Source organism: Sebastes umbrosus, chromosome 1 (genome assembly GCF_015220745.1).
Source record: "Sebastes umbrosus isolate fSebUmb1 chromosome 1, fSebUmb1.pri, whole genome shotgun sequence".
NCBI classification, from domain to species: domain Eukaryota; kingdom Metazoa; phylum Chordata; class Actinopteri; order Perciformes; family Sebastidae; genus Sebastes; species Sebastes umbrosus.
In genome coordinates this window covers 38,395,321-38,422,350 of record NC_051269.1, presented here as the reverse complement: position 1 = coordinate 38,422,350, position 27,030 = coordinate 38,395,321, and the positions used below count along the sequence as shown (strand labels likewise).

The 27,030-nt window shown below is 41.7% G+C and overlaps 1 protein-coding gene across 9 annotated transcripts in view; it reads left to right on the top strand.

The window, feature by feature from the left end:
- Positions 1 to 27,030, top strand: part of itpr1b (inositol 1,4,5-trisphosphate receptor, type 1b) — a 122,801-nt gene that overhangs the window by 20,353 nt on the left and 75,418 nt on the right. For 3 of the 9 annotated variants that reach the window (XM_037770881.1, XM_037770847.1, XM_037770838.1), the window contains exons 6-37: positions 1,320 to 1,478; positions 3,624 to 3,722; positions 3,867 to 3,950; positions 4,528 to 4,674; positions 5,449 to 5,553; positions 6,383 to 6,427; positions 6,540 to 6,569; positions 7,095 to 7,249; positions 12,066 to 12,165; positions 12,258 to 12,418; positions 12,789 to 12,930; positions 13,022 to 13,180; positions 13,270 to 13,442; positions 13,846 to 13,965; positions 14,052 to 14,243; positions 15,304 to 15,555; positions 15,651 to 15,792; positions 15,885 to 16,038; positions 17,395 to 17,588; positions 17,676 to 17,814; positions 19,291 to 19,345; positions 19,440 to 19,605; positions 19,722 to 19,889; positions 20,025 to 20,096; positions 20,216 to 20,353; positions 21,431 to 21,556; positions 21,710 to 21,910; positions 22,125 to 22,376; positions 23,922 to 24,047; positions 26,055 to 26,183; positions 26,357 to 26,374; positions 26,884 to 26,910. In XM_037770881.1, the coding sequence (XP_037626809.1) occupies positions 1,320 to 1,478; positions 3,624 to 3,722; positions 3,867 to 3,950; positions 4,528 to 4,674; positions 5,449 to 5,553; positions 6,383 to 6,427; positions 6,540 to 6,569; positions 7,095 to 7,249; positions 12,066 to 12,165; positions 12,258 to 12,418; positions 12,789 to 12,930; positions 13,022 to 13,180; positions 13,270 to 13,442; positions 13,846 to 13,965; positions 14,052 to 14,243; positions 15,304 to 15,555; positions 15,651 to 15,792; positions 15,885 to 16,038; positions 17,395 to 17,588; positions 17,676 to 17,814; positions 19,291 to 19,345; positions 19,440 to 19,605; positions 19,722 to 19,889; positions 20,025 to 20,096; positions 20,216 to 20,353; positions 21,431 to 21,556; positions 21,710 to 21,910; positions 22,125 to 22,376; positions 23,922 to 24,047; positions 26,055 to 26,183; positions 26,357 to 26,374; positions 26,884 to 26,910 (4,230 nt within the window). The remainder of the gene's footprint in view (positions 1 to 1,319; positions 1,479 to 3,623; positions 3,723 to 3,866; positions 3,951 to 4,527; positions 4,675 to 5,448; positions 5,554 to 6,382; positions 6,428 to 6,539; positions 6,570 to 7,094; positions 7,250 to 12,065; positions 12,166 to 12,257; positions 12,419 to 12,788; positions 12,931 to 13,021; positions 13,181 to 13,269; positions 13,443 to 13,845; positions 13,966 to 14,051; positions 14,244 to 15,303; positions 15,556 to 15,650; positions 15,793 to 15,884; positions 16,039 to 17,394; positions 17,589 to 17,675; positions 17,815 to 19,290; positions 19,346 to 19,439; positions 19,606 to 19,721; positions 19,890 to 20,024; positions 20,097 to 20,215; positions 20,354 to 21,430; positions 21,557 to 21,709; positions 21,911 to 22,124; positions 22,377 to 23,921; positions 24,048 to 26,054; positions 26,184 to 26,356; positions 26,375 to 26,883; positions 26,911 to 27,030) is intronic. The other 6 variants (XM_037770891.1, XM_037770874.1, XM_037770858.1 and 3 more) reach the window with 2 other exon arrangements.

The following is a 27,030-nucleotide window of genomic DNA, read 5'->3' as shown; positions in this document are numbered from 1 at the left end:
ATTAACTATCTAACACAGAGAGGAAAGGCTGCACAATTAATGTTCATCGCGATCACGATTTAGTCTTCCCACGATTAAATGAACATAATCGACTGTGATAATTGTGTTTAAAATGCATGATCTGCTCAGCGAAAAATACGCTGCATATCAAATGAAGCGCTTCCTAAGCTAACAACCAGCCACCAGGGGGCGATGGAGATGTTTCGGCTTCAGTTTTGGGGAGCTGTCATGCCGCTGCACGTGCACCCTGCAGCAGCAGCCTGTAGAAAACGTTCCCGAATGTTGCGTCTGCAGTCCAGAGTAGAAGAGTAATATACTGTATTACTCGTTTTAAAGGGACTATTTGTAACTTTCAGAAATGCTTGTTAACAGCGAAACCTGTGGCCGTGAAATCAACGAAAGTCAGCGTCGAGCTCGTGCTTGCTCGCTCTAAATATACCTGAACGAGCATCGGTCAGTAACAAGACGATAAAGTAACTCTCTGCAGAGCCCCGTCACTTCACAAGACACGGAGAACCTCTGTTGGTCTGGAGGAGCTGCAGCATTTATTTCTGCACCAACGTCCACTGTACATTCACTAGATATTCTCAGAGCTAAACTAACTCTTCTGCGGTGTGGAGTGAGCGCGCGTTCACGACTAGAGGTGGAGCGAGTACGCAAGAACGGGCGCGCTGTCTGAATGAAGGGGAAAGCAGGCAGAGGAGGAGAGTACAGCGGCCACACGCAAGCGTGCATACGCGAGCGTGCATACGCGAGCGTGCATGTGTCCCGACCCGGTACATTTATACGCTTACAAAGTTACAAACAGTCCCTTTAACAGAGAGCAGACGTGCAAAACAAAAACTCAGATCTCAATATTGATATATCATCATTTTGGCCATAATCGTGCAGCCCTATAGAGAGGTGAACTTGGCATTTTGCATCAAAGCCTCATCGGGTCTACTCCGCTGGTTCTAACCCCATAAATCACGTTGTAGGATTAAGTTGGGCATTCAGTTAAGTCGTCTGTGGGCCCCAAAAATATGCGGAGCTTATATGATTCCAGTCTAGCTGGCAATAGATTATTTTTGACAGGGTGGGAACTGTTTAAATGGGTGAAACAACAGAGGTCATGAGAAATATTTAAGGATAAGAGATTTCTATACCGCACCATTCTGGAGATGCATATTTTCCGTGAAGTGTTCCCTCGGCTCCAGTTATATTAGATTGACATATTTCCATCTCTGCTCCAACTTCTAATTGTTTCCACCGTCTGCATAATGTCATTGATGGTTATGTGTCTTGTAACCATGTAACACTGTTTCTTGTTTTGCCAACAGTTGCTGCACTTGAAAAGCAATAAATACCTGACAGTGAACAAGCGCCTACCTGCACTGTTGGAGAAGAACGCCATGAGAGTGACTCTGGACTCGGCGGGAAACGAGGGATCCTGGTTCTACATCCAGCCCTTCTACAAGCTGCGATCCCTGGGAGACAGTGTGGGTAGAGCGGGGTGTGGGTGGGATGCAAGTTAATTATGATCAGTGGGAGAAATTAAGGATGTATTTTTAGACTTTTCACAGGGTGTTCTGAAAACAGAAGTCACATGAACTCACATGTAGCTTGTTTTTATAAGACAGAATGAATTGAAGATGGAATACAGTTAGCCAAATCTATCCGAGCACCAGGTCAGGCTGCTGTGTCCTTTTGTTTATGTGGAATAAATAGAAGATATCTATGGTTCTGATGCAAAGATTTGATATTTAAAGAAAAAATAATCAATTCAAATATTTAATCGCATGATTGTCCATAGTTAATTACGATTTATCGTAAATTAATCATTAATCACATTTGTATCTGTCTAAAATGTACCTTAAAGGGAGATTTGTCAAATATTTAATACTCTTATCAACATGGGAGTGGACAAATATGCTGCTTTGTAAATGTATATATATATTTATTATTGGAAATCATTTAACAACACAGAACAATGATAAATATTGTCCAGAAACCCTCACAGGTACTGCATTTAGCATAAAAAATATGCTCAAATCATAACATGCCAATCTGCAGCCCAACAGGCAACAACAGCTGTCAGTGTGTCAGTGTGCTGACTTGACTATGACTTGCCTCAAACTGCATGTGAATATCATAAAGTGGGCATGTCTGTAAAGGGGAGACTCATGGGTACCCATAGAACCATTTTTTATTCACATATCTGGAGGTCAGAGGTCAAGGGACCCCTTTGAAAATGGCCATGCCAGTTTTTCTTCGCCAAAATTTAGCGTAGGTTTGGAGCGTTATGTAGCCTCCTTTGCGACAAGCTAGTATGACATGGTTGATACCAATGGATTTCTTAGGTTTTTCTAGTTTCATATGACACCAGTATCTTCACTCTAGCTTAAAAACTGAGCCCGCTACAACCTCCGAAAGATTGAATAGTGGCCAGGCCCGACGACGACCTGTCGGATTTTTAAAAGGTTAATTAAAAATTGCAAGTGGCGTTAAAACGAGTTTGTGTATTACCGAGTTAACTTTGACAGCCCTTAAAATAATATACGAGCCTGACAATGCTATAAAAGTGTGATGCTGAATTGGTGGAGTAGTCTTTTAAAGATATAAGATGTGGTACTATAGACATAGCACACACCACATTAACATTACCATTTGCTGATAATGCTTTAGTTTCTGCTCGTGGTTGATTGGAGTTGATGGAGTTACGATGGCTAATTTGCTAATTAATCACACTTTATTAATCCAATTGGGGAAATGCGTCATCTGCATTTCACACATCCAGCTTAATCAACTCCAGTTTTGACGCCAGTGTCTTGTTCAAGGTCAATGGAGAGAGAGGCTACGTGATACAGTATGTAATGATTTTGTGAAAAACAAAAGTTTACATTTGAGGACTGAATGTGCAGTTTTTCCTGAGATAGAAAAATTGCACAGAATAGCCATTGCTTATAACTGATCACTTCACTGGACTGAAACTAGTGTTTAGTTTCACATAGTAGTCTCACATAGTAGTCGTATTTATTTCAGTTGTTTGCCAGCCAACAGTGGAGCCGTTTATAGAGTTTATCTTAAAGCGTGTGCACTCAGTAGTGTGAGCAAACACAAATAAGTTACTGATGATTAGATTCAGAACAAAACTTTTTTTTTTTTTTTTTTTATTGATGCTTGCTGCTGACATTCCTTTGTGGTTATTGAGTGATGCTCCATCTCAAGGCTACACCTTAATGATTATCTGTCTGATCCTGTCCTTTCACACACACAGTATGGTGCAGGACTCCCCCTAGTGCTTAGAACCAGTGTAACCCAGTCTCCCATAGCTGCACCTTATGTTCACCTTGTGAGGAAAGGCAATTGAAGAATGATGGCTAGTATCTTGGGATGTGACATACTTTTGGTTTGGGATTTAAATGGAGTGCTCAATCCCACACAGAGCAGCAGTATTTCATCTTGTTTCAAGATTTTCTATTGCTTCCATTCACTTCCATTCTAGTCCATATTGCACTACAGTATCACGTCTTGTTTCTGAGTTACAGTAACAGATTCCTTTTTGATTTTATTGAATGCATCTAAAACTAAAAACTCCTTTGAATGCAATGTGTTCTGTGTTTTTATTTATTTTGCCCCTGCAGGTGGTGATTGGAGATAAAGTGGTCCTTAACCCTGTGAACGCTGGTCAGCCTCTACATGCCAGCAGCCACCAGCTAGTTGACAACCCAGGATGCAATGAGGTAAATAAGACACTAAATATATTCCACATTTGCTTTATTAAAGTGGAATATTAAAATTAGGTTTAAAAGCCTTTATTTTATGTATAATAAGACATCCATTTCTCTAGTTTGTTCACACACTCCTCTCTCTCTTCTGCCTCTCAGGTTAATTCTGTAAATTGCAACACGAGTTGGAAAGTTACTCTGTTCATGAAATGGAGTGACAACAAGGAAACGATACTCAAAGGGGTAAGTACTCTCACGTTTTTGTATGACATCAACTTCAGAGCAGACGTATTAGGTCACATTTGACACAGTAAAAAACAAAAATATTTAATCCAAATTCTGTTTACAGCAGCGGTGAAATGTATTACACTAAATTGGTTAAAGTATACTGTATGAAATGGAACAAATAACTCACTGAGGCTTCAAAGACCCAAATTCATTAGGAGATGGAGTCCAGCCATTACACTACGAACACAGTAAATTGAGGTTTTCTCTTTATAACTCCACCTAGGGCAGGGTCTTATCTTGTTTTGTTTTTTTCTCTCAATGTTTTATCATTATTATTATCCCCCCCTTTTTCATTTTCTTGTCATCTCTTGTATTATATTGTATTGCATGTACTGTACCAAAAATTTAAATAAAAAAAAGTGAAAAAACATGGTAAAAAAACTAAAACATGGAAATTCAGTATTTGCACCTGCAAAAGAATTAAAAAAAAATACAATAAAATATTGACATACATGTAAAAAATGTTTCTTGTTAATCCGTTACACGCTGTGCATGTATGTGTTTGTGTCTTTTTGTGTGTATGTAATTGCAGGGTGACGTAGTCCGGTTGTTCCATGCAGAGCAGGAGAAGTTCCTCACTTGTGACGACCACAGGAAGAAACAGTATGTTTTCCTTCGAACAACCGGCCGGCAGTCTGCCACTTCTGCCACCAGCAGCAAAGCACTGTGGGAAGTAGAGGTCAGCACAACATGTTCTCTATTTTATTTGTCATTCATTTCTTTGTGACATTCAGGATATTAGGAGCAAAAATGTTTCTCATGTAGAAAGAAAAAATGGTCTTTTTGTCTCATGAAGAATAACTACGGTGTAGAATTTTATGATAAGTATATTTTGGACAAAAGACAAAGATCCCTATGTGCACAGTTACACTCAGGAACATTACCATTAACCCAAGAGACCGGCAGGTTTAATGCCAATCGTGTGAGCTCAGTGAGAATGAGGTTTTATTTTTTGTTTGACAGTCCTGTCTATAGGACATACTGTAAGGGATGTACTTTTCAGTAAAATGACCTCCATTTATGTTGATTTCTTTTGGCTGGATGACAATGAAAAATTGCGTCAGGAAGGGAACCTTTTTTGTAGTGGATTTTATTTGCCAAGCTTGGTAGGGAGGACAGAATATTTTGAGACTGAGCTGTAAAATAACTTGTAATTTTGTAATTGCATGAAATGTTTGACCACTGCAACTGTCTCATAAACCCATGAGTGTTGGGCACTTTACATGCATGACACGAAAATAAAGAATCAATCACCAGCATGTACTCCTGATAAAAAGCTAATTCACTCTTTGGTGTTTGACTGTAATTGTCCTTTTATTAACTAGATAACAGTTTATATTTCTTCAGTGCAAACATAAGAAAACAGAAAATATCACACAAATAATGCAGTCTTGCAGCATTTTGACATTAGGCTTATTTACACCTTGTTTTCCTTTTCTTTTGCCGTCGCCAGGTGGTCCACCATGACCCATGTAGGGGAGGCGCAGGCTACTGGAACAGCCTGTTCAGGTTCAAACACTTGGCCACAGGCTGTTATTTGGCTGCTGAGATGGGTGAGGTGTGTGTCAACTTCTTTATCATTTTATCTCTGTACCCATGCATACTGTTAATTGTCTTTCATACAGTGTGTATCTGACATAGTAGCATAAAGTCCAGTTTTAATCTGCAAAGTACTCTGACATGGTTGGTCTTGACTCTAGACCAGTTTATCTCTGGGCTTCAAAACGCCATCTGGTGGGCCGCAGAGGTACTGCCAGATTGTAAGATTTTAGTAATATAAAAAGCTAGTTATTTTGTATATCTAAATGTGCTCAAGAATTCACATTAATAAAAAACGTCAAATTAAAATACATAATTTCAATGACCAGTTACATTTGAATATCACCACGCCAATCACGACACATCATGTGATGTGATGTCCATATAGACATTTTTTTTCGGCAGAGAGAGCGTATGTGACTGCGAGCAGCAGCCTAGAGAAAAAGCGCTGCACCCAAAGTCTTCGACTTTCTTCACTGGCCGCTCCGAGCGCTTCTAGTTGAGAATCTCTGAACTTTTTAGAAAGGAGCTGGTGTCGTCACTGTGGATGAAGAGCTCCCAGGCGTCCTGCTCAGCCTTATTTTGGTCATTACAGCTGACAGCTGCATAACATATATTTACAGCCCAGTTTATTTTTTCTCCTTTGTTGTCATGTTATGTTTTTTTTTTCAAATTTATTTTGGAAGATTGTCCTTGGAAATTTCAGACATTGGCCTTTAAATTACAAAAGGTTCAGAACTCCAGGCCTAGACTAGAGCCATGTGGTAAATTGGATGGCCAGGTGCAGTGACCACGCTTTAAAATGACTTATGCTGAGGAGGATATTTGACATGTGAGTGTGTTTCCAGGTCAATCCAGACTTTGAGGAGGAGAGTGCTGAGCAGCGGTCCTCGGTAAGACTTGATCTCTTCTCCTCTTGAGTGCTTAGCAACGTCACGCTGGTTGCCCCACTTCTATTGATCTAATCCGTTCAATTCTCTGCTGGATCTTTGCTCTCTGCTCTAGGTGGTGGACTTTACACCCTTTAATTTCCAGGTACTGTCACATCATCTTTTTTTCTTGGCTGCAGCAATCTAGCACAAAAATTATTGTCTTGTCTGCACATGCATATCTCTGTCTCTCTGTCTTTGCTGCTTTGCTGTCAAATTGCTCTTTTCATCTAGGTTGTTTGTGCCTTAGTTTTAGTAGCAGTAGCTCACCACAGGGTGTCACCGTGGCAACATCTCAGCTAATGTATGTTTCACTGAAAATCACCTCTGGGTGGCAGTGTTGTACCAAGCACACTGACCCTAAGAGGGATGTTGTGTGTACCTGTAGTTCTCAATTACGTACCAACAAGGCCCAACAGTCTGTAGTAATGACTGAAGAATATCTCACTGGTTTGCACGACTTCAGTCAAGAGTGAGTGCTAATGTGTTTAAATCAGCTTCAGTGGTGACTAGTAGGTTAAAGTGAAAACATACATAGTCAGCCTCATCGTTATTGAGGGTTGACAGCGCGGCTGCAGTTTGTAGCCAGTGCTTTGCTCTCTATTTCTCACTGCATGTTGTCTCGCTGTAGCTGGATGCAGATAATGAAGCTTTACGAGGTCGTCTGCGAGCTCCGCAGGAGAAGATCATGTACACTTTGGTGCCGGTTCCCGACGGCATGGACATCTCCTCCATCTTTGAGCTGGACCCTACCACCCTGAGAGGCGGGGACTCCATGGTTCCCAGGTATAATATACAGTATATACCTTCTTCTGGGGGGGCATAGATTAATTTTAAATGTACATAACATTCAGATATCACAGAGGCTGCTCAGAGGTTGTCAAAATTATACTGCTACTGCAGGTTTAATTGGATTTTGTTTTTGTTTTTCTCGATAAACCTTTCTTTTAGGTGACTAAAATATGTTTTGCTGCTGCCGCCGTCCACAGCACTGCATTGCTTTGATCCCATACTGGTAACTCCTGTCTGTTTCTCCAAACTGGGGGCGTGTCCACTGTCATCCACTGTACATAAAACACAGACTATAAATAAGTACCTCATACAACCCAGCCTCAGATCACCTGAACTAACTTTTTAAGGGCATCTAAGGATACAAACATGATAATCATTCACTCCTCTGCCTACATCTACAGAATATAAAATTGCTCAAGGCGGTTAAATATAGACACCGGTGTACAAACATGCCCGAGACTATGAAGTGATACTAATTATCAGAGACGGTGTCAGAGAACCTTTTAAGGCGAACCATGTTTTTGCCCTTTTTTAGTGGAAAAAATAACATCAGTGATGTTGGAAAATATGGGGGGGAATGACAAATATCTCAACACCACGAGACCACAGTGATGTCACGACTACAACCAATCAAAGTGTCAGTAGTAGAGACTTGACTCATGTGTAGAGTTGAAGGGGAATTTGGAACATTACTTGGAAGGCAGTTTCTGAGGTGATGAGAATTTGTTTGGTTTTGCAACTACGGACAGGGACACTTTTTGTTATGTACAGTACCGTCTGTTATGCCTGGCTTACCGTCAGCTGTTTGTTCTGGTCACTTATTGACTTGACATTCAAATAAGAGATTGTTGCCCAGTCTCTTCTTTGATTTTGTTGAATCATAGTTAAAGGGAGAAGACACTGTTAGGCCGTGTGTGGTCATACAGTATATCAGGCTGGTCTCATACACCGCTTGTAGCTATACCTACGAAAAGTAATGCATTGTAATTCGTATATATATCCCACAAAATCAATTTGTATGTAATCGACTTAATCATGAACCGGGAAGTATAAAGAGCGACAAACGCCGTGTAGGGAAGAGGTCGAGGTGGGTCAAAACACACCGGACTTTAGTGTGTGAAACCAGAAGACAACCTTGATTTATTTGTCACATAACTTCCGTACTTAAGTAACGCCACTTCTGTAGTTATTCTTACCCAAACCACGATCATTTCCCTAAACTTAACCAAGTAGTTTTGTTGCCTAAACCTAACCAAGTTGTTTCCTTTGAAGACAGGAGTTTATTTTGAAAAGACTGAATGCATGTTGCAAGCGGAAATTGACGTGTTGCTGGATATTCGTAGGAAAACGCATGGAAAATTAGGTATACCTTTTCGTAGAATAATACGAACTTGAGTTGTGTGAGGATACGTTGCATCTATGGGATATTTTATTTATGATTTATTTTAATTTTTTATGTTTTCATTGGGTAGATTTGTGGCTTCTATGCAGACTCTGTGCAGTGTATGGTCCATTCAGTATTGTTTGCATGCCACCAAAGTGGAAAGTCTATATTGTCTTATCACTCACTTATTCATTAAATGCGTGTGTGTGTGTGTGTGTGTGTGTGTGTGTGTGTGTGTGTGTGTGAATGTCAATGTACTGGTCACCTTTGGATGGTGTGATAGTCGCCAGTGAGGGCAAGGAAAGTCCCCAGCATGTCATGAAACAGGAAACCAGTGTAATCAGACTGAGAGTAGGCACCTCTTAGTGGGCACAAGAGGAAAAAAAACGAAATTTCAAAATACCATGTAAGAATATTACTACGTGTCTGAGCTAAAAAAAACAACCCACAAAACCACACGTGGTGCAAACATTGCGTATGTCACACATAAACACATCATCTGGTAGATACATGTTTAGTCAGAAATCTGCTCTTTACTCCCATGTTAGTTTAAAATGAGTCATACTGAATTAGATATATATATTTGATGTAGTAATATTAATAAAACTCACAGTTTTAGTATTAAAATGATGTGATATTTCACATCCTTGTGGATACAAGCGGGTTCTTTGTCCTGATGTGTTGACTGACCTGTGTACCTACATATTTAGGGCGACTGTACATTTTAATGAGCCTCTGTTTTGCTCCTTTATTCTTGTTGACAGTTTGACAATGGTATATTTGTCACCTCACTTGAGATAAAAGCAGAGGCTCTCCCCCCTCGTGTCAAAGCCTCCATTGTGTCGCATAGTCAGGTGCGTGCCAGCATGCTGCAGGCTACTACTGCTTGCTCCACCCATCCCTACCTGAAATAACCCTGTCCATCAAACTTTAGCCAGGGGACTAATTAATTCCTCCGGGAGCCGTCACACAAAGGTAAGCCTGTTAGCTCCAGTAGGCGTTAACGTAATGCTTGCCAAGAATATGGCTACCGTCTGTCCTGAAGGCCTGTCAGGCTACACACACACAGACACACACACACACACAGACACACACACACCTACTCCTACCCACGTGCAGCGGGTATGAAAGACGCAGTTGGCTCAGACTTTACTATGTGTAAAGGTTTAGTGCATAATGGAGGAGAGCTGACACTGTACAGGTCACTTCAGGCTAATCTGTAAAGCCACTGTAAAGACTTGTCTGAGGAAGCCATTGTAAGCAGTCTCTTCCTAACAATAGAAATCTGTTTACATCCGGGCTGTCAGTCGATTACAATAGTTGATAGCGATTATGCGAACGGTTTCCTTATGTAAGAGTGCATCTTTAAATCCTCTTACATTCAGCACGTATACTAAACTTTTTTCAGTACCTTACTTTGAGAAATGAAAACATGGTTTTCTATAAAAACTAGGGCTAATATTTAATCGCGATTAATCGCATGATTGTCCATAGTTAATCGCAAATTAATCGCGCATTTTTGATATGTTCAAAATGTACCTTAAAGGGAGATTTGTCAGGTATTTAATACTGTTATCAACATAGGAGTGTGCAAATATGCTTGCTTTATACAAATGTATGTATTATATTAATTATTGGAAATCAATTAGCAACACAAGACAATGACAAATATTGTCCAGAAAACCTCACAGGTACTGCATTTAACATAAAATAATATGCTCAAATCATAACATGGCAAACTGCAGCCCAACAAGCAACAACAGCTGTCAGTGTGTCAGTGTGCTGACTTGACTATGAGTTGCCCCAAAACTGCATGTGATTATCATAAAGTGGGCATGTCTGTAAAGGGGGCACTCATGGGTACCCATAGAACCCATTTACATTCACATATCTTGAGGTCAGAGGTCAAGGGACCCCTTTGAAAATGGCCATGCCAGTTTTTCCTCACCAAAATGTAACGTAAGTTTGGATTGTTAATTAGCCTGCTTTGCGACAATCTAGTATGACATGGTTGGTACCACTGGATTCATTAGTTCTATCCTATATCTAGTTTTAAAACTGAGCCCGCTACAACCTAAAAATCGCAGGTTGTGTTAATGCGTTACAAATTTGCGTTAACGTGTTATTATCACGTTAACTTTCACAGCCCTAGTTTACATATATTGCTCTTGTGTTACTTCTGAGTAGCAAGAATAGAAACTGATATACCACAAACACTGTATCACCTTACCACTTTATTATGTGCACCTATCTTAAGCAATGTGTAATAAATCCTGTCTTAGTGATCATAATCTCCTGTTTTTATTGGCACCGTTTTCAGAGAGGTGTTGGATTTACGATCATACTGTCCTCATTTATGATGAGACCTTAGGAAATAGTGGTGGAGTGTTGTACTAAAATATTCTGTCTCCGTGGTGATTGTAAATGAGATATCCATCATGTTCTAGTTACTGTACTTGGATAGAAAATACAGTACAGAAAATCAAGTCCGTTACTAGCAACTCTGTGTAAACCACTAGGTGGAGACAAATAAGCATCGTCAACCACCAACAGCTGGCTTAATCGACCTGCTCTCTAAACAATACTATCGTCTCAATGGAGATTTTAACAAAGCAGCACTGTTGACACGTGTTGATTTGAGGAGTTTTTTTTGTTGTTGTTTTGGCTTTATTATGCAGGTCACAGTAGACATACGGACACAAAATGGTGAGGGAGAGAAAGAGGGGTTTCAGTCCTTATCAGTCTCATCAAAACACATACTACAATACTACTATCATCTACTACTACTACTACTATTGATTCTAGTAGAAGTGGTCTTCCTCTCTAACGTCTAGTTCAAGTTTATGCATGTTAATTTATTCGGGGTATGGTGCAAGAGCAAAGCCCATTGGATCAAAACAAAAATCAAAAGGTTTCATTCCCTTGAGAACATGAATGGGCTAATCACATTTCTTGGCGTTCATTTCTTGGCAACTGGCCTGTTAGCATTGTCAGATATCTTGTGGGCTCGGTTTATGTTTTGGCATGAGGGCGGCCCTAGAGGAAAGCTCACGTGTGTGTGTGAGCTAAAATGAAAAGGGTTCATCTGGAACATGAATGTGCTCTGTACAGTAAATGTATCTTATGCACAGTGCCATCAAGAAAATCCAGTATCAACCCCACAATGGAGGTAGTACCCTTCTTAATGAGCCTGTCTGCGCACAAACACCGGTGTAAATGCTGATAAAACAATGCTCTGAGAAGACAAAATAAGAAAACTCTTGGCCATCCTGGTCAAGGCGTGTCTAGTAGTGGAAAGTTGAAAAACAAGGGATCAAACTTGTAACTTCTGGTCAGATATTAGAAGCAATATGACACCTTGTCCTGTGCCCTGCAGCTTCATTTTATTTTTTTAACATCTCAAACAATATCTTCTGTCACTTTTAGGAGCTCCTATGTGAGGCTAAGACACTTGTGCACCAACACGTGGGTTCACAGCACCAACAACCCCATCGACAAAGAGGAGGAGAAGCCTGTTATGTTACGGGTGAGTAGCTGATGCCTGGGTCAAGATGTACAAGATGCACGGCTGAGGTTTCCTGAACAGATATTTACTTAAAACAATTGATTTTTTTCCAGATTGGAACATCGGGAGTAAAGGAGGACAAGGAAGCTTTTGCCATTGTACCGGTGCCACCAGCAGAAGTGCGTGATTTAGACTTTGCCAACGATGCGAGTAAAGTGTTGGCGTCCATCGCTGGCAAGCTTGAAAAGGGCACTATTACACAAAATGAAAGAAGGTCAGTGGTACATTCTAGACACGACACTTAGAGTTTAGCAGTCTGGAGTGTTTTCGTTGACGCATGAGCTCAGATATTTTAAGAATTGTGTGCATAGTTTCATTTTTGCAGCCACCCACTTCAGAATACTGCAGATATCTAAATATTGCAATACTTCCATAAGTTCAATCGCCATTGTGTTACCTCATTCGGCGATAGATAGTGACTTAACAGAACAGAAAATCTTCAAGATTGCCATTTAAATTACTACAATATGATGTGTTACGTATACATATACATCTTTAATGGAAGGACACCCAGATATCACTGAAGTAGCTGCAGAATTTCTCAAAGAAATCCAGTTTTTAAAGTGGTTTGTAATGTTTGACAGGTTTGTGACCAAGCTCCTGGAGGACCTAGTTTTCTTTGTGGTGGACATCCCCAACAGTGGGCAGGATGTTCTGGAGATCATGGTTAACAAACCCAACAGAGAGAGACAGAAACTGATGAGAGAGCAGAATATCCTGAAGCAGGTTGGTCTTAAACCTCTTTTAACTGCACTGATTTTAAAGTTTAGGATTAACTACATTTTTGGTTATTAAAATCATCCGTTTCCAATTTCAGATTTTCAAACTTCTCCAAGCCCCTTTCACAGACAGCGGCGATGGTCCCATGCTGCGACTCGAGGAGCTCGGAGACCAGCGCCACGCTCCGTTTAGACACATTTGCAGGCTTTGCTACAGAGTGTTGCGCCATTCCCAGCAGGATTACAGGAAGAACCAGGTAGCTGGGCACAACAACTCCACTCTGACGCCTCATACTTTGGCCTTTTCTTTGCAGTAATCATCCCCTCTCTCCCCTCGTCTTTACAGGAATACATAGCCAAACAATTCCGCTTCATGCAGAAGCAGATAGGATATGACGTTCTGGCGGAAGACACAATAACGGCTCTGCTCCACAACAACCGCAAGCTGCTGGAGAAACACATCACCGCTGCTGAGATAGACACATTTGTGACTCTAGTGAGGAAGAACCGGGAGCCGAGGTGAGGCTCACAGGAAAGGACGGGCCCTGGCTGCTATCACAAACTGGCATAGAAGAAGTGGCCGAGGCCAGTTTGGGTCAGATTTGTTTGTATAACAGCTCCTGAGGAATGTAAATCTATGTAAATGTATTCAAATGTGTGCAGGGGAGCATGAGTGGAACTGCTTGTGCATGACCTCGGCACTGCAAGTAATTTGCTGACAGTTAGTGTGTGCTTGTGTTGTGTTAAAGTCCTGTCAAGTGCTGTTAATGAGATTTGAATCAGGCTGATCCAGAAGTTTAGACAAAGGACGGCCTCACAGTTTGAAATGTTATAGTACTGAAATAGTATTATTATTCCCCGTACTTCCTGATATACGCCTATAATATGAGAAATGTAATTCATTGTATTTATCTGTTCCCAGGTTCCTGGACTATCTCTCAGATCTCTGCGTGTCCATGCAGAAGTCCATCCCTGTGACACAGGAGCTCATCTGCAACGCTGTACTGGACCCTTCCAACGCTGACATCCTCATCGAAACCAAGTTAGCTTCTCATTTTTCTTCATCGTTAGAATTTTTTGCGAAACTGAAATGAGCATTTAGAAATAACATTTTGTGCCTTTTACCAGATTGGTCCTGTCGAGGTTTGAGATTGAGACAACGACAAATGGAGAGAGTCCGTTGGAGCCGGAGGATGAAGAAGAGGTCTGGCTGTTCTGGAAAGACAATGCTAAGGAGGTCCGGAGTAAGAGTGTCCGAGAGTTGGCTCAGGATGCAAAGGAGGGCCAGAAGGAGGATCACGAGGTGGTCAGCTACTACAGGTGAGTTTCTTTGATTATACACATAATAATAATAAAAAGCAACACAAATTATATATGAAAGCACGACACTGATAATGTTTACATGCACAAGATATTCAGTTTTTTGCTTTTATTCCGAAAAAGACAATATTCCTACTAAGCTGTTTATGTGGCTAATGAAAGTGTATATTCCACTGATATCATCATAACCTTTATTTAACTAGGAAGTCACATAGAGATTAAAATCTCTTTTACAAGTGAGACCTAGCCAAGACAAGGCAAGGGTCAAATAGCAACATGAACACATAACAAAACAACAACATTGAATCACAGCAGCAACAATAGGTACGACAAAATACATTACATCATACAGTGCATGTTGGTCATGTGTTTGTTAGTTAATTGAAGCAACAGCAGCTTGCAGCTTCTGTACTGATTAAACTGAAGCCATTTGTGTGACCTAAGATCATAACAGTTTTGCATAAATACAAACTTCCGGCTTAAGTAAGTAGGACATTTGCCAGAGATGATCTTATAGACTACAATGTACCAATGTTGTAACCTACGTAAAGTGAGGGACGACCAACCTACCATGCTGTATAAGATACAATGATGAGTCCTGAAGCCAGAATTGGTGATATACCTCAGGGCTGAGTGATACAGGAGGTCAAGCTTGGACAAAGTGGACGGTGAGGCAAACCTGTAAATAGTATCACCAAAATCAATGAGTCAGAAAAAGGCCAGCAACTAAGTGTTTTCTTGATGCCATGGAAAAACACCTAGTGTGAATTTCTTTTCAAGATGGTCGATATGCTGTTTACAATTTTGACCTTTGTCCATCATAATTCCCAAGTATATGTAATGGTCAACGGACTGAATAGAGACACCATCAAGAGTATTAATAGAAAGGCTCAAATAGGCAGCCTATAACCTGGAATTTCAAGTGTAATATTTAGATATTGTTCGTGAAACATTTGACAACAACACCACCACAAAGGCACAAAGTAATATTCAAGGACATTGAATATGACAAAACGACACAACGTTAATAATCCCAAACTCTCATAACATTTCCTCACAGGTGCCAGCTGAACCTCTTTGCCCGGATGTGTCTGGACCGTCAGTACCTGGCCATCAACAAGATCTCCGGTCAGCTGGATGTGGATCTGATCCTGCGCTGTATGTCCGATGAGGACCTGCCCTTTGACTTACGGGCGTCTTTCTGCCGCCTGATGCTGCACATGCACGTGGACCGTGACCCCCAGGAGCAGGTCACACCCGTCAAATATGCCCGCCTCTGGTCTGAGATTCCCTCTAAGATTGCTATTGACGAGTGAGTTCATCTCATGAATACTTTTAATTGACTCGTGCTACCGTTCCAAAGACGTCCCAGCATCTCTCACATGTGTTTCTGCTCTAATTATCCAGCTATGACAACGATGGAACCACCAGAGACGAGATCAAAGAGCGCTTCTGCCTCACGATGGATTTTGTGGAGAACTACCTGAGAGAGGTGGTGTCGCAGAACATTCCCTTCTCTGACAGGGAGAAAAACAAGCTTACCTTTGAGGTACTGCCTCTTCGTGGCTGGTGTGAGCCGATTAGAAGTCACGTTGGTTTCATGAAATTATAAATCACGGTTCTGAATTTTCTTGTCCGTAGGTAGTGAACCTGGCGAGGAACCTCATCTACTTTGGTTTCTACAACTTTAGCGACCTCCTTCGTCTGACGAAGATCTTACTGAACATTTTAGACTGCGTCCATGTCAGCACCATTTACCCCATCAACAAGATGGAGAAGGAAGAGGAAAACAAAGGTAAACATCCAGCTCCTTTAGGCTTAACTCGCTGTACTGAACATCAATGTTTCATGTTGTAGTAGTCATTTTAGCCGTCAGTTTCTTTCCCTTAAGCCGAGTTTCCACCAAGAATTTCCTGGTAATTTGAGTCCTGGGACCTACTTTTCAAGGAACTAAAAGGTTCCTTCAGCCCACTGTTTTCTGCGTTTCCACCGTGGTCTAAAGACCTTTGAAGATTAGGCAAATTAATCCGCTGACGTATGAAAAATTAACATGACAAGGGACGGGGGCTGCTGGTGGTCACAGGTGTAAACACACTCTGCAGTCTGCAGTTCAGTGTGGCTGTCTGTTTCATCTGAAAAACCACATTGAAAAAACATTTTCTTTTAGATTTTATCTCACTGCAACGACATTTACTGCTGCATATATTTACCTAAGCACATTGGATGTAATGAATGAAATGCAGCGTAGGTAAATGAATCTGAGTGTTTCAAGGTTATTCATTTGTGATTCATAATGTAACCGCCGTGAAACAATCAAAGAATAACTTTTTTTCTCTCTTATTCACAACACCGCCTCGATGTTTGTCTCTTCTACCGCTCGCCCTCTCAGTTCGTTTGTGTGATCTCTCTCTCCCTGTCTGTTTTTCAAAATAAGTTGGGAAGCTGATAGAAAAAGCCTAACTTTACTTTTTGTAAATGTAATGTCTTGTATAAAACGTTTTTACTTTTAATGTTAATCAAACAAAAAGAAATGCTCTCTCCTCGTCTTAGAATGGTCCTAAATCAATACTAGAGTACTTCCTTGTTTTATGAATGAAGCGGTAGAGTTGAAGCAGCGGTGCTGTGTGTGTTTCAGTGACAGTCATCCCTGCACCTCTTCCCGAATGTTCCTGAACTTTCAGAAAGTACTACGCCCCAATCAGGGCCTTTTTGGCCTTAATTTCAACCCTGGCCCCGGCTGTTGAATGTCGCAATGAGTTCCTCAAAAGGTTCATTGTTCCGGGGGAAAGTTCCTGCAGTCAAAAAGGGGCTTTAGTCTCAAACATTTCCAAGGACCAATTTATTTAATGAAATACTGGTAAACGTCTCATTTGTACAGATACAGTACTCGTAAGTAAGTTAAAGATAAGTCATAAGTGTTAACTATCGGTTAAAGTAAAGTTTTGTAAGTCAGTAATATGTTTTTTTTAATACATTTTAAAAGTGACTTTTTAACCATCCTACAAAGTATTAATCTGTTCAAACACATTTTCATTTTTTGTTGTTAATTCACTGTGTGTCTCATATCCAAACTAAAAACAAGTAAGATCGATCCACACAAATGTCTGTGGATTTGAATGTTATTATCGCTCTGTTTCTTCATGTGCTGCAGCTGGCAGTAACGTGATGAAGTCCATCCATGGAGTCGGGGAGTTGATGACCCAGGTAGTGCTGCGAGGAGGCGGCTTGCTGCCCACCACACCAACTCATCAGCCAGAGGGAGACGTGGTTAAAACACAGATCGAACCAGAGAGAGAAGACATCATGGTCATGGACACGAAGCTCAAGGTCATTGAGATTCTACAGGTGAGACATCAGGAAACAGATTCTTCCTTGACGGCAAAACGCTTTATTTTTTATTTGTATTGTAACTTTTTTTATCTTTTCCTTCAGTTCATTTTGAATGTACGGCTAGACTACAGGATCTCCTGCCTGCTTTGTATTTTCAAACGCGAGTTTGATGAGAACAACGCGCAAGCAGACAACATTGCCAGTCAGAACGGAACCAATAATGTCACAGGTCAGATGCCAGGTAAGATGCCATTTGATTTAATAGACCTTTTTTTTTATAGCATTACAGCAGACATTGTGGTTTGTTATAGCGGGAACAGCACAGGTGTCTCACTCCCGGCTCCTTCACCGTCAAGATGTCGGCAAAGATAACAAAGACGGATATTTATTCATTTTGTATCGTGCCTAACTTTAGTGGATCATAACATATCGGGTATGAAATTAATCTGCAGATCCTGCGGTTCAAAATGAGACCAAACTTTTCTATGGTTGTCAGTTTTTGAGCCACGACAAAGGCTAAAAATGTGGCCTGCAACGGACTAAATAAGGCTTGTTTTTAGCCTAGCCGATTGACGGAAATGTCTTTTGCTCCTGAGGCAGCTGTTGATCATCACTTGTGGTCCGTACCGGACGGTTAAGAGGAATGAGGAGTCAGCTGTCAATGACGGTATATGAAACAGTCAATAAAATATTTTTTTCAAAAACTGTGAATCACCGCAACCACGAGATGTCCTCGAGCATACAGTCATAAATGAGCACGAAAATATCAGGCTGATGGGTCCAGTAGTATGCGAGATTAGCCGTGTGGACAGACAGATGCACGCACACGACCGAACGCATGATCTCCCCACAGGCTTAAGATAAATTAAGATATTCCTTTATTAGTCCCACAGTGGGGACATTTGCAGTGTACAAAGGGGATAGTGCAAAAAACAAAATGCATCAGCTAACACAGTAAAAAAAAAAAAAAAAAATTATGAACAATTTAAATAGAAGGAAATATAAAAACTGGAGCAGTATATACAGTATTGACAATAAATAGACTATTAACAAAATTGAACAAGTGGAAAAATGATATTGCACAGTGACTGGAATGAAATTCCACCTGAAAATATTGCACAGTATGAATTACACCTGAGTAGTATTGATATTGCAGTCAGTGTACAGTATAGTGCAGTTATTGTCAGTTTTGGGTGTATATGTGGTCTACTGGGAGCAGTGCTGGTTTGTGGAGTCTGACAGCTGCAGGAAGGAAGGACCTGCGATAGCGCTCCTTCACACACTTTGGGTGGAGCAGCCTGTCGTTGAAGGATCAACCACAAGCCGCCCACACATGATCAACGGTAAAATCCCTCTGCGGTAGTTGTACCATTGTTTTCCTAAAGTGAGAGCAGTGCCGCCCGACTAGGCGGAAGCGCTACCCTTGGCGTGGCGCACCGCTCCAAATTCCTGCCCTCAAAGTTAAAATGATTTCAACTTTGACCTTGGTTGCCGCTGATCTTTCAAAGCCTAGAAACAGTGAATTCCTTGTGCACTTTTCGATGACATGACATTGTGGCCTTACTGGGAAGCTTAATGGAACAGAGCCATCGTTAATGAAATTTGTTTCACCTTTGCTTTTCCAGCTGTGATAAATCAATTTTACCGTTATTTAACATTTTCTCTCATATAAATGTTATAATGGATCTCTTTGATTGTTTTATTTTAATAACTCCAGGAAATCTTGACTTTGAGAACATTGAAGAGCAGGCAGAGGGGATTTTTGGAGGAAGGTAATCCACAGCTTGCTCATCTTTCCTGAGCTATTTTTGAGATAAGATAAAACATGATGAAGTTTATGTAATTTCTGTTCTTACAACTGTTCAGTGAGGAGAACACTCCACTAGACCTGGATGACCACGGCGGTCGTACGTTCCTGAGGGTCCTGCTGCACCTCACCATGCATGATTATCCTCCTCTGGTGTCTGGAGCGCTTCACCTGCTCTTCAGACACTTCAGCCAGAGACAGGAAGTCCTCATGGCCTTCAAACAAGTAGGCCTTACCACTCTTTAATACTGTATTTTAATATCTGACCATGCACACATCAGGACTAGCACAAGTGGGTTCACAACTGCAAAACTGGATTTGCACTTTTCACCTGAATGTAGGTCCAGCTGCTGGTGACCAGTCAGGATGTGGATAACTACAAGCAGATCAAGTCCGATCTGGATCAGCTGCGCTCTATTGTAGAGAAGTCTGAGTTGTGGGTTTATAAGAGGCAAGGAGAAGATGGGGGGGATGGAGAAGGACCTTCAGAGTCTGAGAGCAAAAGCAAGGTACGGTGTAGGAGAACATGAAAATATAAAACATTTGTAGAAGAAGAGTTCATTAAAGGACTAATATGCCTCAATGTAGTTTATATTATGCTATAAAACGTAATGGACTTCTTCTCCTTACTGCTTGTTTAACAGGGAGACTCGCCTGGTTCAGACAAGAAGAAGTCAGAAAGCACCAGCAGTTACAACTACAGGGTCGTAAAGGAGGTATACTCATTAGTGTATTTATCTTGTCTTTTCATGGTTGTGATTTGTTGCCTGTAATTAAAGTCCTCCCGCTGTGTGTGTGTGTGTGTGTGTGTGTGTGTGTGTGTGTGTGTGTTCAGGTCCTGCTGCGTCTCAGTCGGCTGTGTGTCCAGGAGGGGAGCTCGGGGAAGAAGAGTAGGAAACAGCAACAGAGGCTGCTGAGGAACATGGGAGCTCACAGCGTGGTGCTGGAGCTCCTACAGATCCCCTATGAGAAGGTGCAACCCTGCAGCTGAATATTGAAATCACATGCAGAATAATTAAAGCTCTTTATAGCTTTTACACATTGCATTGCAGTTCCCCATTAAAGGGATGGTTTGGATTATTTTAAGTGGGGTTGTATGAGGTACTTATCCATAGTCAGTGTATTACTTACAGTAGATGGCGTTTAGCATGGCCCCAGTTTGGAGAAACGGACAGGAGTACCAGCACGAAAGCAAAGCCATGTACTGCTGTGGACGGGGCCAGCAGCAACACATATTTTAGCCACTTCAAAAAAATCAATAACACTTTAAGTTTACGCTATATTTAGAAAATCTTCCCCGCTTTACCTCGCCGTCAGACAGCCCTTTCTGACGGGGAACTGAAGCCATTATATCCATCTATGCTCTCTTCAAAGCCACCACACTCTATTGACAAAAACAGTAATTTCATTATCATTTAGTTGTGTTATTGTGTGACTTTGGAGAATCCAAACTAACCCTTTTAGGGCGCTTTCACAAGCCAAGTTGAACGCAGTATTCGTACTCTGGTGTGGATCAAAACAACCTGTCTGAGACCGCCTGTGTGAGGTGGTCTTGGACCGTTTCCAAACAAACCAAAACACAAGCTGCCTGTGTGGGCATTTGTTGAGATGGACACAGGTAAACAACAGATTCACATGAGTGGGAGAGGACTGACCTGGACTTCTGCAGAAGTTTGTCGTTTGCTTGACATCTGTGCCGAAGAGAGCATAGAGAATATGACAAATAAAGTCCACAAAAATAGTGACATTTATAAAGTCATTCCAGATATACTAGAGGAGAAGGGATTTGTGTGCACAGTAGATCAGTGCTGAGTCAAATCTAAAAAACTCCAGAACCGGTAGCTCACTGTGTTCTGTGAGGTAAAATTACTGTTTTTGTCAATGGAGTCTGGTGGCTTTAAAGAGAGCATAGATAACAGCTTCATTGCCCCGTCGTTAAGGGCTGTCTGACGGCGAGGTAAAGCGATGAAAATATTCTAACCCGAACTATCCCTTTAATTTAATGTAATGTGAATAATAAAGAAGTCTTACTGTATGTTCTCTGCGTTAGGGTGAGGATATCCGAATGCAGGAGATCATGAAACTGGCTCACGAGTTCCTGCAGAATTTCTGTGCAGGGAATCAGCAGAATCAGGTTCTTCTCCACAAGCACATCAACTTGTTTCTCAACCCAGGGGTGAGTAGTGCAGGCATCTCAGATTTACTCACAGGGAGTGATTTCTACAGTTGATGCAGTTCAGTTTCCAAAATATTATCTTTTGGAAATGTCACATTACTAATTTTCACAGACTGTCCTCTTTGTCCCCTCTTTTTTTCCCAACTCTCTCAGATTCTAGAGGCGGTCACCATGCAGCACATCTTCATGAATAACTTCCAGCTGTGCAGTGAGATCAACGAACGGGTGGTTCAGCACTTTGTCCACTGTACCGAGAGTCATGGTCGACATGTCCAATATCTCAAGTTCCTGCAGACCATCGTGAAGGCCGAGAACAAGTTCATCAAGAAGTGTCAGGACATCGTCATGGCTGAGGTCGGTTCTACGATCTTTATACCAGACAAAAGAAAATTTGTAACGCCAGTAATACTACAGAGGAGATAGTGATTCAACATGTAGCAGAAAAACTGAGGTGTTGGTAATATCAATGAAAGGAGTGGTGGTACTAATGGTAATATGAGGTTGGTAACTGACAGATGTAGTGTAATCTTTTTGTTATACTCTCTACTGTGACTCACCCCACACTCAGCTGGTGAACTCAGGCGAGGACGTCCTGGTCTTCTACAACGACCGCGCCTCCTTCCAGACCCTAGTCCAGATGATGCGTTCAGAGCGGGACCGCATGGATGAAAACAGCCCTCTGATGTACCACATCCACCTGGTAGAGCTGCTGGCTGTCTGCACTGAGGGCAAAAACGTCTACACTGAGATCAAGTGCAACTCCCTGCTGCCCCTGGATGACATCGTACGGGTCGTCACCCATGAAGACTGTATCCCTGAGGTATGGATTATGAATTTTTTACTAGCTGCGACAGCGTTTGGCTGGTGTTATTTTCACCTTGTGAGTCAGATTTTGTCAACGTGATAGCGTCACAACCATGGAAGATGCGGTCACAAAACTTTATAGGTTAGTTAATTGAGATCAAAATGAAGGATGAGTCTGAAGATGGGTGTGGTCTGAGCAAAGGCGCTGGAAGTAGGGGGATAGGAAGTGGGGATGGCTACTATGGGGACTAACATCATTACACATGAATACAGTTGGACTCATTGGATCCACAAGAGTCTCAGCTCTACACTCAATTTATGTAATTCTAAGACTGTTTAGGGACCCCAGTATGCAGAAATATAAAAATACATCATTTTAGAATGGGCTGAAAACAACACATTTATACTGCATTAAAAAAAACGCATGGTTTTTGCCCCAAACTGCATGTGATTATCATAAAGTGGGCATGTCTATAAAGGGGAGACTCGTGGGTACCCATAGAACTCATCCTCAGTCACATGTCTTGAGGTCAGAGGTCAAGGGACCCCTTTGAAAATAGCCATGCCAGTTTTCCCTTGCCAAAATTTTGCGTAATTTTAGAGCGTTATTTAGCCTCCTTCGTGATATTCAAGTATGACCTGGTTGGTACCAATGGATTCTTTAGATTTTGTAGTTTCAGGTCAGTACGTTCACTTTAGCTTTAAAACTGAACCCAGAGATCATTTAAAATGAAGTTACCCCACGAGCCACGTGTTTAAGAACTACTAAAAACACAATACATAGTGAAAACAACACAATAAATACATAAAGTGCAAGCCTGGAGCATACAGGTTACTCAAACTAAAAATCCAAACAGTTGAGTCTTTAACTGACCTTTTAAAAGAATCCAAAGAGTCAGCGGGCCGTAAGGGTGCATGTAGAGCATTCCACAATGTAGGTGCTACGGCCTCGAAAGCTCGATCACCGCAGGTCTTAAGGCGAGTGCGTGGGACAGACCTAAAGAGCGAGCTGATGAGTAAGGGCGAAGTAGTTCAGCCAAATACTGTATGTAGGAGTCTGACCTTGCAATGCTCTGTAAGCAAGAGTGAGAATTTTAATGTGGCTCCTAATACGCTACAGGCAGCCAGCGAAGAGCTCTGTGTACGGGGTTAATGCGAGGCCGTTTATTTGACCTAGTGAGTAGTCGAGTTGCAGCATTCTGGATCGCCTGCAGACGATTAAAGGCAGACATACTGAGTGAGGAGAAAATCGCTTGTCTTCTGGACCACATTTTGCCATGAAGACTCACAAGGTGAAAACAGTACCAGACACCTGCTGTTGCAGCTGTTCGGTGTTCCACATAGCAATAAATGAAGATACAAATTCTATATACGATGACACGGCATGTGTATTCCTGCAGTTTTGTAGGTCCTGACCCTATTATTAAATTTCATTCACACATGCTGTATGCCAGACATGCATGCTTACAGGAGGTGTTCGAGGGCTAGTTTCAGTCCATGCAACACCGGTCCATCCATCATAAACGTGTCTTAATCAGTTTGTTTGTTTGGATCCTAATAGGTGAAGATTGCCTACATCAACTTCCTGAACCACTGCTACGTCGACACAGAGGTGGAGATGAAGGAGATTTATACCTCCAACCACATGTGGAAGCTGTTTGAGAACTTCCTGGTGGACATCTGTAGGGTAAGCCACAATGTATTTGACATCTCAAAGTGAGACCGACTGTTATCAGAGAACGTTTATTGATAAGAAGTGAAGTCAATTGTTCGTTCCTTTGCAACGGCATCGCCCAGCAGCAGAGCTACGCTTCCGCCATTTTGGACTGAAAGCGACTACTGGACGGCAGTAAAACGTTCACCTATAAAGTGCCGTACAAAAGTAAAACAAAATGATTTCTATTCTGTTGTCATATATTTAATGTCTCTACCAAAACGGCCTGTGTTGAACAATACAAATATTATAAATATGCATACTATTATAACTATTTACTTACTTAATTATTATATTTATTAAACTTTTTTGCCCGGCTGCTTCCCAGAGGAGCATAACGTGAGCGATGGATGTAAACAGAAGTTCGAAAAATTCAGCACACAGATTTTGAGAGCAATCTCAAACTTTTTTTATGTCAAATGTCAAAATAGATGTACAATAGACCACAGATCATGGATGTATAAGAGCTTATGCCCTGTGTTTTTACCCTGCGTGTTAGTAAATAGCATACAACTCCATTAAATTCTGTTGATGTCATGCTACTAGCACTACTAGCTACTGGCCGATAGCCGGTTGTTTGGGAACAGAGACGTTAATACATCCACCACGGTACAGGCTTACAGCATACAGCCCATGGGTGTATTAGAAGATAATAAAAGTGATGAATTACAGACAATATATCCATTATTACAGCTGCATACAGCTAGCAGGAAGTTTGCAGAACCGGATGTGTCATATGAGTGTGCAGGGTTGTGCAGTCTCGTGGGTCTGATGCATGTTCATTATGCCGAGGAAAATAACTCTAGATTCAGCTATTAGTTACTTTTACAACTTTTAGGACATAAAGACTTAAAGGGACTGTTTGTAACTTCTTACACATATAAGTCATTGCGGGTCGGTGTCCCATGCGCGCTCGCGAGTGGCTACGCTGTTCAGACACAAACTACACGGAAGCACCAAAACCGCGGTTCTATCTAGTGAAGCCGGTCTTGCAAAACAGTGTTGGCCGCGGTCGGAGGACGCGGGGGAGATTGTAGCTTTGGTCTCCAGGGCCGGAGTCTCTGCTGTACTCTGCTCCTCTGCTCCTCTGCCTTCCTGCCTTCACTCACACACCGCGCTCATTCTCGCTCGCTCAGCCCGCTCTACTCTCACGTGCATGCGCGCTCACTCCACACTGCAGAGGAGTTAGTTTAGCTCTGAGAATATCTAGTGAATGTACAGTGGACGTTTGTGCAGAAATAAATGCTGCAGCTCCTCCAGACCAACAGAGGTTTCCCGTGTCTTCTGAAGTGACGGGGCTCCACAGCGAGAAACGTTATCGTCTCCGACCAAAACTCCGGTGTCTCCCCCGTTCCCTCCGGCCGCGGTCGGGAGGCTGAGGCAGGAAAAGCCAACACTAGGATCAGCATTGATTCATGGAGAGACCTTCGTCTGGTCAGCTAACATTACTGCCAAGCAGCTGAAATATAGAGTGATATTGTGGTTTCAGCTGACGTGTGTCGACTCACTGTTTTGATCGATGCTCATTCATGTCTATGTAGAGCGAGCAACAGGACGCTGACTTTCGTTGACTTGATGGCCACAGGTGTCGCTGTTAACAAGCAATTTCTGATTCTTACAAACAGTCCCTTTTAAATGAGGATTATTGAAGTGTTCGTACTGTGAAGTAGATTTACCTAAAAAAAAATTAATCTCTGATTTACAGTCGTCTCTTCACACATCCACGACCACAAACTCAGTGGCGTTTTCAGTCCAAAATGGTGGCAGCGCTGCACCAGAGTTTCATCTCTTTGCTTCTAAACTCCTTGCTGTTATCACACAATGTGATCAATTGAGGGAGAGCGCTGCACTGCTTTACATTATGTCATGGGTTTGGGGGATTGTGTCAACACAGCATGCAGTGAACATATGTCGCCCACATGCAGGACATATGATCCAATGGCTGTGCGTCATGCTAATATCTTCTCTGTCCTTGCCTAGGTGTGCAACAACACCAGTGACAGGAAGCATGCGGACACCATGCTGGAGCGTTATGTAACCGAGACAGTCATGAGCATTGTCACATGTTTCTTTAGCTCTCCCTTCTCTGACCAGAGCACGAGCCTGCAGGTAATCTGGATTGTGGACTACAGCATTTGTAATACATATTACAAGTTGTCTTGCGAAGTCTATAAATCATGTATATGCTTGAGTTTAGTAGTTTGACAGAGAGAAACCCTGCTCACATACCTCTATATAAATATATATATATACTATAAAATATGATTCTTCCCTCTGCATAGATGGCTCGCCGTATATATGTAAGTAATGGTAACTCTCCCCCACATCTTATCTCCCAACCCTTGGGTGTTTATCATTGATTTTAAGAAGTATCTTCACTGTGTGGGTTTTCACGTTCTCATAGCTTAGTCAGCAGCACACAGACTTCGTTGTTCCCAGATCTGTGGGTGTGTTGCACAACGTTTTTGCCGGGACATGGTGCTGATGATGCACTCACACAACAACGTGGTCACTCCGTTTCTTAGACCTTGATGTTTTGGTGTCCTGTCGCCCACATCTTTCCCAGTAAACCATGACCCGTTACACTCCTTAGATTGCCAAATCCCTCATACGTTAACGTTGTGGTGTAGTATTACGTGCAGTTTGCCAACTTGACACCCTGTTTTCTTGTTATGTGGAATTGTTTTGTTCCAACTTGGCCCCCGTTGGAAATGGATGATTTACTTTTACGTAACACATTCTGAGAATTCTGTTTGCTGAGGTTTTACCAATTCATGATAACGTCACAACCCTCTTTTTCTCGCAACAGGACGTCATTCTTGGAAAAATAAATGAGGTATTTATTGTACTCTAGGGCTGTGGCCAGCTGATAGATTACACTCTTTCATTATGGTGGTAGAAATCAGTTCTGCTAAACACTGGTCTGGTGTGTTGGGAATGCAAATGATCATAATCA